The 11,341-nt window shown below is 37.5% G+C and overlaps 1 protein-coding gene across 9 annotated transcripts in view; it reads right to left on the bottom strand.

The window, feature by feature from the left end:
- Nucleotides 1-336: 336 nt before the first annotated feature.
- PES1 (Esterase/lipase/thioesterase family protein) overlaps nt 337-11,341 on the bottom strand; it is a 774,423-nt gene continuing 763,418 nt past the window's right edge. For 6 of the 9 annotated variants that reach the window (XM_089403248.1, XM_089403244.1, XM_089403245.1 and 3 more), the window contains 2 exons: nt 1,336-1,439; nt 338-895 (listed from right to left, as the gene is read on the bottom strand). In XM_089403248.1, coding sequence (XP_089259374.1) covers nt 705-895; nt 1,336-1,439 — 295 coding nt within the window. In that variant the 3' untranslated portion in view covers nt 338-704. Of the gene's footprint in view, nt 896-1,335; nt 1,440-4,588; nt 4,653-4,809; nt 4,921-11,341 lie in introns of all 9 variants that reach the window. The other 3 variants (XR_016253909.1, XR_016253908.1, XM_089403249.1) reach the window with 2 other exon arrangements.

Raw genomic sequence — 11,341 nt, 5'->3', positions numbered from 1 at the left:
TTGAATTACTTTACATTAAATTAATTATATTATAACATACATAGCATTTTTTTATTATTATAGTAGGGAACAAATGTCAACTCCATGTTGAACACTGATAGAATTACACATCACCCTCACATGTTCTTTTACTTCTAATCACTTTACATGAAATTATATTACACTACAACTTTCTAATTACTTTACATGAAATTATATTGGTACACATCACTCACACAATTTTTTTTCGTGTATTGTTATTATAAATATCACTTTTCTATTTAAAAAATATTTTATTTTTAATTTAAAGACACCTAAATTACAATAAAATGAAAATTATACAAGGGCTACAGCGCGAAGTTACACTTAACACCTTTATAATGTAAGATTCGGATTCCGGTGTTGAATGTGGGTGTGGGGCATTTAATACATTGCCCAACAAACTGCAGGGCATAATCGGGAGTCAATACAATAAAATTAAAATTGTACAAGCCTGCAGCCAAAAGATAGACTAAAGATGTTTTTTTAATTTTACAAGGCTAGAAATGTAAAGCCATGTGAGTAGCACTGCTGAAGGGTCCGCTGAAGGGGCCTCTCATTCGTATGAACCAAAGTCTAGTACTGACAGTCTGACATGGACAATATTTTTCCACGTACAAGATTCACACGACAAGGTTGGTTCCCGAGTTGTACTAAATGTATTTAAAATACAGGACAACATCTTACTAGGGCTCAAATGTGGGTGCTTGACGCGTGAAACCCCATGTTGCTTCGTATAAAATCCTTGGTAAAATTTGTCTGTAAGGATCCTCTTTTCGCTTCTGTTGCAAATATGTGATAGCTTCTTCTACTTCAGCCTTTATGTGCAGATATAGAGCATGTGCTTTCTCCTTGTCCCGGAGCTCATTCTTTCTTCCTGAGTAATAAGAAACAGTCAAATCTGGTTATGGATATTTATCAACAAGAATTGCAAAAACAATCTGCAGTGTTAATTAATTGAAGCATAAATTAATGAAAAAATAACATGGAAATTAAATTAGGCAACAAAATTACTGAGATCTCTAGTGCATGTCATAAAGCAGTTTCAAAGAATATCACTGTCATTTTGCCCTTCTCTTTTAATCAGGAGGAACCAAAAAGAAAAAAGCACATACATAGATCAAGAAATATGGGTTATAAAAGAAGTTTCAAAGAATATCACTGATATTGTCATGTCCTTCTCTTTTAATCTGGAGTAACCCAAAAGCAAATCATGGTAACTGGCGAAGATTTAAATTTCAATGTATATTTATCTCTAGTCTACACGTACATTTATCGGCATGCGCAAGCGTGGATAAAATAGTAGTACTCCCATACCTGCAGTTGCTATAGGTTTGCCGAATAAATAATAGAACCTTCCTGGGATTTTTGGCGCTAACCCTGGAATACACAATTCCTGGTTTGGAATCTCTCCTTCACTCCTGTTAATTCAATCCATTAGTGATAATGATGAATAAAACAAAACTTTTTAAGAATAGACAGCTTCAATGAACAACAGCAAGTGAACTTATCTTCATGAAAGAAAATGCAAGCAAAATATTGTTCCTATAGAGTATTAGATTTTGATTTGATCTTAAGCTTGCCAGGTTCAGGGCTCAAACATAACTCCATCCTTATTACGCGATCCATATTCTGAGTCCAGACCATAGCTTCAGAGGTCTACACTGGCCCCTTGTTAGATACATTTCAATTAAAAAGTCTACGAACCAATTTTTTTCTGTTACTTATATGCCTTTTTTTCTCCTTTGGAGGTGTCATGCTTGTAATATCTGAAGTAACATTGCCACAAAAAGAATGAAAAACAAATTTGAGTTTTCAAATTGGAACTACATGCAGTATGTGTCTCACATGGATGGATAATTTTTTGGTATTTGTATTTATGGATAGTCTACTATCATCTTCCGTTCACTTGGAATTTTTTCCTTTGAACCCAAAAATTTCACAGGAAAACATTTATTTTGCATATGTTACCAACGCCAAGTTGCAAGCTTAGGGTGCTTACTAGAAAGTGTGGCACTTCCTAGGCAGAAAATCGGCAAGGTAAATCCTTGCTTTTCATTCTTGGCTTTAGCATCATGGATAAGAAATGGCATTAGTTTGATAACAAGCATAAAGTCATCCTCGAGTCTTTTCCCAGGTCATCTTTCATGGGGTTGCTCAAAGACAATAGTCCTTGTGAAATGTAAAGTGACCTCCTATTTGTCTCCCAAAGGAGGAGCCACAAGTTAGTCCCCATGATGCACTATAAATAGGCCTCATCTGTTCAGGAACACTAGAGCATTCTTAGCTAAACATTTCAACTAAATAGTGACGTTCTTCATCAAGAAAACCCTTGTCCTTATTATATGGTAAATTATCCATTCAGAGTGATCATCCTTTTATAGGAGGTCTATCACTTCCATCAATATAACTAAAAGTCCCCAAACAAGTTCAATTTTGAGTAGACACAGTAAATGGTACAAGCCAATCCAATAGTTCAACGAAATCATATATGCCAACATTTTCCCACTTGTGTGAGCCGTAAGACCTCTCTAAGCATGAAATCATGGCCTTTTAGGGGTCAAAATGCTCCAAAGTGCAATGCAAGCACCTAATGTGTCTCTCGGCATCATGTTCAACCTCAATTTGAGGAAGGGTCCTCAAATCAAGCCTCAAAACAATCTCCATGTGTCCAAAAGCCAGCTTTGGGTGCCCTGCGTCATCTCCATGGGTGCCATCTAGACAATGTAGTGTACTCTCTCTCCACCATTGGGGCTCCATGAGGTAATACAAGCCCTCCTTAATCATTATGGGGATGTTCATCCTCATTTGGGGTCTGGATCAAGGCAGGATCCACTGGATATATCATCAAGAATCCTCAATGCTAAGCAAGATGACCTCAGCGTTCTAGACCTAAGGGTGCTCTATGTTGAAATTGTAACTAGGGTTGGTCTTCATAATTGTCTTTGTATTTATGTAAAAACAAAAGAAGAAAAATTATTATTATTTTCTAGCATGTTCTTCATGCTTTGTTTTGGTCAAAAGAAAATATAGAAGGGCATGTTCTTTGTGACCCTTAAAAAAGAAGAATATTTGAATTTTTGATAGTGTCATTTGTCTCACCAAGATGCCAAGTCGGCTCAGTGACATGTGGCACCCATTCACTTGTGGAGAAGACTGTATATAGCCATTCACATCCCTCAATTGAAGATCATCACACACTCATATCTGATCCAGAACGAAGAAGAAGAAGGGCTCTTGGAGGCCGAAAATAGGAGATTATTTGGGCACACATCCATCATATCTATGCGAAGTTCTGAACAGGTTTCTGGGGCAGGTCGAAGTTCAAGCTCTGAAACTCTTATGCAAAGTTTTGAGGCTTTTCTGTGGATGACAAAGTTTTGAAGGAAAGGAATTATGACATCTTGAGAGGGCTGACTTGGCACTCGGTATTTGGTCTACTGGTCAGTTCATTTACGACTTGGATTTCTCCTGTTGACTAAAGATTCTATAAGGAAAAGATTGTTGGGTTTTCCCCTTGTGGATCTTGCTCTGGCCTCTGGCCTAATCTCTGGTGTCTCTTGTCTTTTTGGGCATTGTGCTTGTATAACTGCTTGATGACCTAATGCATGAAGTCAATACTAAATGAAAAACATATATAAACAATCACAAGTAATTATCATGATCTAAAATTCTAGTTTGCAAACAAATTTCAGCATGGTATTGAAGCTAAGGAAGATCGAAGAGCAGTCTAGGGAAAGATAAAAAGGCTACTCTCATGGACAAAGATACCCTCTTTATCTCTCGCTCAGCTCCCATTGCAAATCAAATCCAAAGTCTATAGTAGAAGGGGTCTGAAATTATAAGTGTATCCTTGTGCTACAAGTTCTATGATAATTCATGTGTAAAGGCATTTGATCGAAGATCATTGCAGGAGTAAAGGTCACAGAGATAAAAGAAGATCAAAATGATCAAGACCCTTTGTGATAACCCTCCTTAATAGACCAAGGGCTGATAGCATCTATGTTGTCCGCGTGGGTGAACCAAGCTTCAAGAAGACCAAAGTTCTAAACCCAGAAGTTCGAGCTCTGAGATTGCCATCCGAAGTCTGTAATTTGTCCAAATTACATCATTGTATTTCTTATATGAAATTGCTCCTAAGGCTATGGTCCATGTCTATGGCATCTCTATCTCTGTGACAGATCTCGAGATCAAGTCCAAGCTCCTCTTTGGCATACAAAATATATATCTATGTGACAATGCTAGTGTGTAGGCATGTACCTCCTATTCATGCAAAGGGCTGTAACATTCATACAAAAGTCTATCAATTGCTCATGCGAAGGTCTGTACCCCTGGCGACTGAAGCCGTTCTTTGTGGATAATACAAAGACCTATAATCTGAAGATAGAAATGAGGTCGATGCTTGGACCTCTTGGAAAACTATTCGGTTTGTGGCATAGTTCAATAAGAAGAGTGACAAGGATTTGTTATCACAAGTAAAAATCCGAAGCATATATCTAACTGAAGATTGAAGATCTGAAAAATCCAACACTCTATCCGAGTCATGTTGGTTATGGTTTGAATTTGCTACCTCTATGGAATTGTTATGAGATCAAGCTACATCGTTGTGATCCATAGAAGTGATGTTCGAACCTCTGTAAGAACAATAAAAAAGGAATTCGAATTATGAATAAATATTTCCTCTCAAAAAAATAATAACAGCCGGTCTGAACTCTGAGGTTTATATCTGTAAAAGAAAAAAATGGTTGAAGTCAGTATTTAAGTTTGAATTGAAGAAGAAGTAGTCCAAACCTCTCCAAGATCTGCAGTAGCTCCAAGCTATGACATATGATCTTTCTGTATCATCCACGTTGAAGTTTGAAGTATACCAATAATTCAAGTCCAAGTTTGTATATCTGAAGTCTGAAGAAACGTCCAAAGGTTATTCTACATACAAAGACTGAACCTCCACTCTGTGTCAAAGCAAGGTCAATGTGGAAAATATAAATAAGAGTCCTATGATCAGACCTCAATCTAAGATCTGTGAACCAAGGCTTAAGCATGATCCATCTTTGTGGCATGGTCTGAACCTATGGCATCCGTCTTCTTCTCTAAAAAGGATCAAGTTTGTCTCTATAAGTAAAGTATGGAATTATGCATTACAAGGAGCTGATCTATATCTCTTTGGAGGAGCATGAAAAACTTGTGATTTGACACCATATTCAAAGGAAGAAAATGACAGGTAAGGTTGAAGTATTACTTCTCACACTCTGCAATTTAAGAGGTACGTATAATCTTTTTTTCTTATATCTAGGACAACAAAAATATAGAATCCATTTCAAAAAGAGGTACGTATAATCTTTTTTTCTTATATCTAGGACAACAAAAATATAGAGTCCATTTCAAAATTCATCAAAAAGAGTCTACTAGATCGTGTCCTCTCTCTCTTGTGAACAATGACATAATCGATATAGTAGATAATGTTCCTTTACTTATACATGAAGATTAAGTTTTGCGGGTTACACATTCATCTCGATCTCATGAATAGAAGGTAAGTCAATGACAATACTAGGGTTTGTAGCTAACACATTAGTATGCTTGTATAATTTGCAAAACTGGAATATGGTAGGTTTTGAAGATTTTGGATCTTAAAGCATCTAGGGTTTGTAAGCCCTAACAAAATTCCGAACTAAGAAAACCCTAGGAACAAAACCTGGGACTAATCATTTCCGTTGGAAGAACAAGCCCTAATGACAGAAATGATTTCATGCTAATGTGAGGACAAGGATGATGATAATTAGAAGAAGGACAAGTTTAAGAGGGAGCTGATTCTTTCCTTAAAAGATAAGCACTCTACATTTTCTTTCTTTGATTACTACTTAAAAGATAAGTATCTTTGGATAGTCTTTTGTCTATACACTTTGTGTAATTATATTTGTTCTTCCATAGCCTCTCCTAATAAAGTTGGCAGGTCAATGATAAGAGCTTCTCAAGCCTTGACAACAGACGAAAGAATAGGAGGAATGTAGCAAGACTTTCCTGAAGAACGTGAATGCAGAAAGAGAGAGCAGTTTGAAGTATGCAAAAATAGGAGAATGGAAGCAAGAATGTTCTCCCAGTAAGAGGGAGAGGATCATGTTAAGATGATTGCCTCAGTTAGAAAATTTACCCCATATTTTGAAGGAGCCTCATGATTAAAGAAGACCTCGTACTTTGGAAAGAAGAACTCATGAGTCAAAGGAAAAGATTGACTTCAGAGGGAGCTGGAAGCAAAATTTGACATGAAGGACCTTATACTACAACTTGGGACTTGAGTACATCGATTGGGTTGGCAGTGCTGATGATGAGTAGAGATAGTATTCATGGTTAGGACTTGGTATGGTTTCTTGGAAGAGCATGAAGCAGGATTCTGTTGCACTGCGGAGGAAGAAGATATGGCAGTTTGTACAATCAGTTGTGAAGTAGTTTGGCTCCGTAAAATGTTTGATGGACTATTTGATGACACGCTGGATTCAATCGTGGTACTCTATAAATATTGTTAGAGAACTTGGTTTTTCATGGAAGGTCGAAGTGCTTTATGATTTGAGAATATGATGCAGATAAGAGTCGAGAAGCTACAACAAATCTCGACGAATGAACAAGTAGTTGGTGTAAGGGAAATATCAGTACTTTCGAGACAAGCTTGGGCTTGTGGATGACTCCTCCTAGGTTGAGAAGGAGTGAGGATGGACACCTTGTTCTCCATGTGTCATGTATTGTGGGAAGAACTAATAGTTGTAAGTCAAGTACATGAACACAGATAGGGAAAATGGTAGATTGGATAAGCGTCATGGACTGGTATTCTTAAGACATGTATTATGACCGGGACTAATAGTAGTAAGTCAAGTACATTGATTTGGTATAAGAATAGTCTAGAGGACCGACATTTCCTTGTGTCAAGTATTGTGACATTGAATTAGGAAATGGTCTTGTGGACATACTTTGGTGAACCTAGGTGGAGTATGTTCCTCGGAGAGGTGGTTGTGTGGTGTCCTATTGAATGCCTCCCAACATTGTGCTCTGATCTAGTGGAGAGATAGAGCTTACTTGTAAAGGCATTGGTAATTTCACAATGTTGGTCATAATGATATTTATAACGATGCTTATCAATCTAGATCCTTTCTTATAGAAGTCTTCATCTTGAGAGTATCTCAATAATTCATTATGAATACCTCCCTAGTTAAAAGGAAGTGTTTAGGGTCGGTCTCCATAATTGTCTTTGTACTTGTATCAATATGTTTTTATGTAAAAACAAGAGAAGAAAAAATATTATTATTTTCTAGCATGTTCTTCATGCTTTGTTTTGGTCAAAAGAAAATATAAAAGGGCATGCTCTTTGTGATGTTGGAATTTCTAAGTCTAACTCGTTAGAAATTCTTCCTGTACTATCTGGTTTATTTCACCTACTTGTTTAATTACTTAACAAGTTATTTACCATATAAATACTGAAAATAAACACAAGTACAATATCAACATCTACAGATTATCAACTGAAAGAAAACAAGCACACAAGTGACACCGTTATTTTTGGACCAATGTCCCCAGAAAAACCCAATGTGGGAAAACCGGTGCAACTATTTAGAGAGTCATATTTTTATGCAGTTTATTTGAGTTCAGCTAGGTGCCTAAACTGGCTCACCTGATAGAGAAAAATATACGGCAACAATACCTCTATATTCGGAAATAGGTATTCAGAAAACATGTCCCACGAAACCCTCTCCAGCACCACTGAAGCTCAGCGTCGACCCTTTTGGCCACTGCGTCAGCCCCAGGATCCTCTGCGTCAGCCCTCTGAGGCACTGCGCAGCCTCTGGGAGACTCTGCATCACTCCCTCTGCCCTTTGCGTGGATGACGCAGCCTCTGCTGGGCTCTGTGCTGCCTAGACTGACTACTGCTCTCGCTCTCTCCGCTTCTGTGCTGGTCTCCTAGTATTGTCCCTGCCTCTCTGCCTCATACTTACTGCCCCTCGCTATTGATCACTGATTCACTTTTTCTTAGCAACCCCGCTCTAGCAAAATGAATGACTGATCACTCTGGTATATTCTCCAACTGACCCTCAAACCTCCTCTTATACTTTTCTCGTTGGTCCATCAACGGCCGAGATTAAATCTCTAATCAATGGATAAGATTAGATGTGGCTTAATCCATGACTTTTGGAACATTCTAACCCAGTTTTTATATTAATACCCATTAATATTTTATTTTTCCTAAGTTTAGACTTAGGAACTCCATTAAAAATATTAATTATTTTAATATCTCCAAACCAGTTAGAATCTGCCCAAACCATTTATGGGTCTTGGAGATCTCATGTGCTTTAGCCTCTCCACCAATTTTCATTACTAGAGCACATCCGGTGCTACCCCAAATCAACATGTGACCCTTGTAAAAGAAGAAAATTTGAAATTTTGAAAGTGTCATTTGTCTCACCAAGATGCCAAGTTGGCCCTCCTACCCCTCAAGTTGGCTCAGCTACATGTGGCACCCATTCGCTTGTGGAGAAGACTATATATATAGCCCATTCACATCCCTCAATTGAAGATCATCATCACACACTCATATTTGATCCAGAATGAAGCAGCAAAAGGGTTCTTGGAGGCCGAAAACAACAGACTATTTGGGCATACATCCATCATATCTATGCGAAGTTGTGAACAGGATTCTGAGATAGGTTGAAGTTCAAGGTCTAAAACTCTTTTGTGAAGTTCTGAGGCTTTTCTGTGGATGAAGAAGTTCTTAAGGACAAACATTAGGGCATCTTGAGAGGGCTGACTTGGCACTTGGTATTTGGTCTACTAGTATCTTATTGACTAAAGATTCTATAAGGAAAGGATTGCTAGTTTTCCCCTTGTGGGTTTTTCCCTGGCCTCTGGCCTAATCTCTAGTGTCTCTTGTCTTTTTGTGCATTATACCTGTGTAATTGCTTGATGACCTAATGAATGAAGTAAATACTAAATGAAAAACATATATAAATAGTCACAAGTAATTATCATGATTCGAAATTCTAGTTTTCAAACGAATTTCAATACTCTGGGGTGTCCATCAACTGCAAAGATGATCAAAATGACCAATTCTCTTGTTGAGAAATCTATGGCGAACAATTATAGAACTAAGTTGCAGGAAACGTGGCCCTAGGGGTCGTTTCCTCCCGGGAAACGAAACGAAACGCGTTTCCGCGTACCGTACGGCCTGGAAACGCGTTTCCGGCCGTACGACCGGAAACGCGTTTCCGGCCGTACGACCGGAAACGCGTTTCCAGGCCGTACAACCCGCGTTTCCCAATTGAATTGTGTTTTTTTTTTTAATTTTTTGTTTTTTTCAAATTTGTTTTTTAATTTTCTAGATGTGTGTCTAAAGTTATAAAAGTGAATTTTTGCCCTAGTGTTGACATGCAGTTCATGGTAATGTTAAATTCTTAAAGTAAAAGTGATATTCTCCTTTATTTTTCATTTTCATCCTTTTACTTAAATTTTTAACATTACCATGAAATGACTTAGGATGTTTGAGAGTGGTTTCGCCCTCATTGGATTTCATATGGAGAAAGTAGAATTTTAGATCTCACTCAAAATCCAGCAGACTTATTTGTTTTTCAGGATTTCAGGATTGAGGGGGTTGCAATGTTTCCATTGGATTTTATCATGTACTAGGGTATGGAACTTCTATTTAATCAAGAGAACCAAGCCCTCTATGCAGGGGAAACTCCCAATAATCAAAATCATGTAGGGTACTAGGGTATGAAACGTGTATTTAATCAAGAGCACTAAGGTGTTCGACTATGTAGGAGGAGACTCCCAATACAACAGTGGTCCTTCTAAAGAATGGGATGTGGATGCAGAAAATCCTGATTTGGATCTCTCTCTTGCAGCCTTATAGTCTTTATTGTACTTGCAGCCTCATATATTAATATAAATAAAGGCTGATTTTGAGATTTGGATATCTAATAAAGGTTGCTTTTGGATATTCCGATATTTTTATTTTCATTATGTGATCATTCATGAGTAAATGTGATGTAAATTAAATCTTAATGTTTAAGTGTAATAAATTATAATGTATCATTTATGCTTTATGATTGCACACACACACACACACACACATATATATATATTTAAATATTTTCTATATATATATATATATATATATATTCGCGTTTCCCCGTTTCCAAAATTTGGGGAGGTCGCGTTTCGTATCGCTTCCCGTTTCGGAAACTCGTACCCGTTTCCCCGTTTCGTGCAACTTAGTTATAGAATTTATTAATTGATTTCTTTGCAAATCTTGACATTTTCTTGTGAGTTAACTTAGAGTATTAGCATTATTATTTAGTTCTGTTTCATCATCAAGACAAATGCCAAAAGAAGATCATAGTGAAAACACAAGAACACCAAATGTAGGCAGCAAGCCAGGGCCAAAGCCTCTCCTAGAGAGGAAAACCCACAAAATCTCTTCTTATAGAATCTATTCAATGAAGACTTCCAAGACCTTGACCTTGACCTTGACCAAAGCTCCAAGTGATGAACCGGCCAGAACCTTAAATAATTTTTTTTCAAAATGATGACCAAGGAAACCCTAGTTTCTCCAACAAATCTGCGCATGTGAGCTGCAAAACACAGATCTTGCTTCCTTCCACAAATTTGTTGGCCTCCCAAGAATTCGTCCCTTTTCCCACACAATTTCGCTGGATCAAACCTTCTATTTTCTTCGTTAGGATCAGAGATAACTTCATGTTCGATGTGTGTATCAAATGAGGTGAGGTTCTTCCTTTTTATAGGCCTTCATGAGAGTGAATTAGACCTCTCTAGGCTGACTTGAAGAGGGTTGGCCGACTCATCATTTGGAGGATTCTAGACATGACATATTACATTAATATTTTTCTTTCTTCATTACATGAGCCCTCCAAGGGCTAGAACATCATGACCTTAACCTTTTGACTTGTCAACAAGACCCTTAGAGCACTCCATGGGTGCTTTGACCTAGGCCAACAACATGATGGGCAAGAAACCATTCAATAAAATAATCTTTTCTTTTTAGAAATAAATTTTCTTTTCTTTCTTTTGTCAAGTACATCAATAATTACATCAAGTCATGACTCAAGTACAATTATGAAGACCGAAACTAGTTACATTTCAACAACTCTACCATATAAGTGTAACATTACATATACAAGGTCATCATGCTCTCTAGAAGTTTAGTATGGCCTGGGCATTATGTGGAATAGGAGTGGAATAGTGTGCCCTCAAGGCCTCAACTACTCTATCCAAGACCACATGGCAAGACCATCTTAAACTCAAGTGAAAGTAACCACTCATTAGA

Source organism: Pinus tabuliformis, chromosome 2_1 (assembly GCF_031772625.1).
Source record: "Pinus tabuliformis cultivar Carrire ecotype Pingquan chromosome 2_1, CPIR1, whole genome shotgun sequence".
Classification (NCBI taxonomy): Eukaryota; Viridiplantae; Streptophyta; class Pinopsida; order Pinales; family Pinaceae; genus Pinus; species Pinus tabuliformis.
This window is presented reverse-complemented; position numbering and strand designations above follow the sequence as displayed.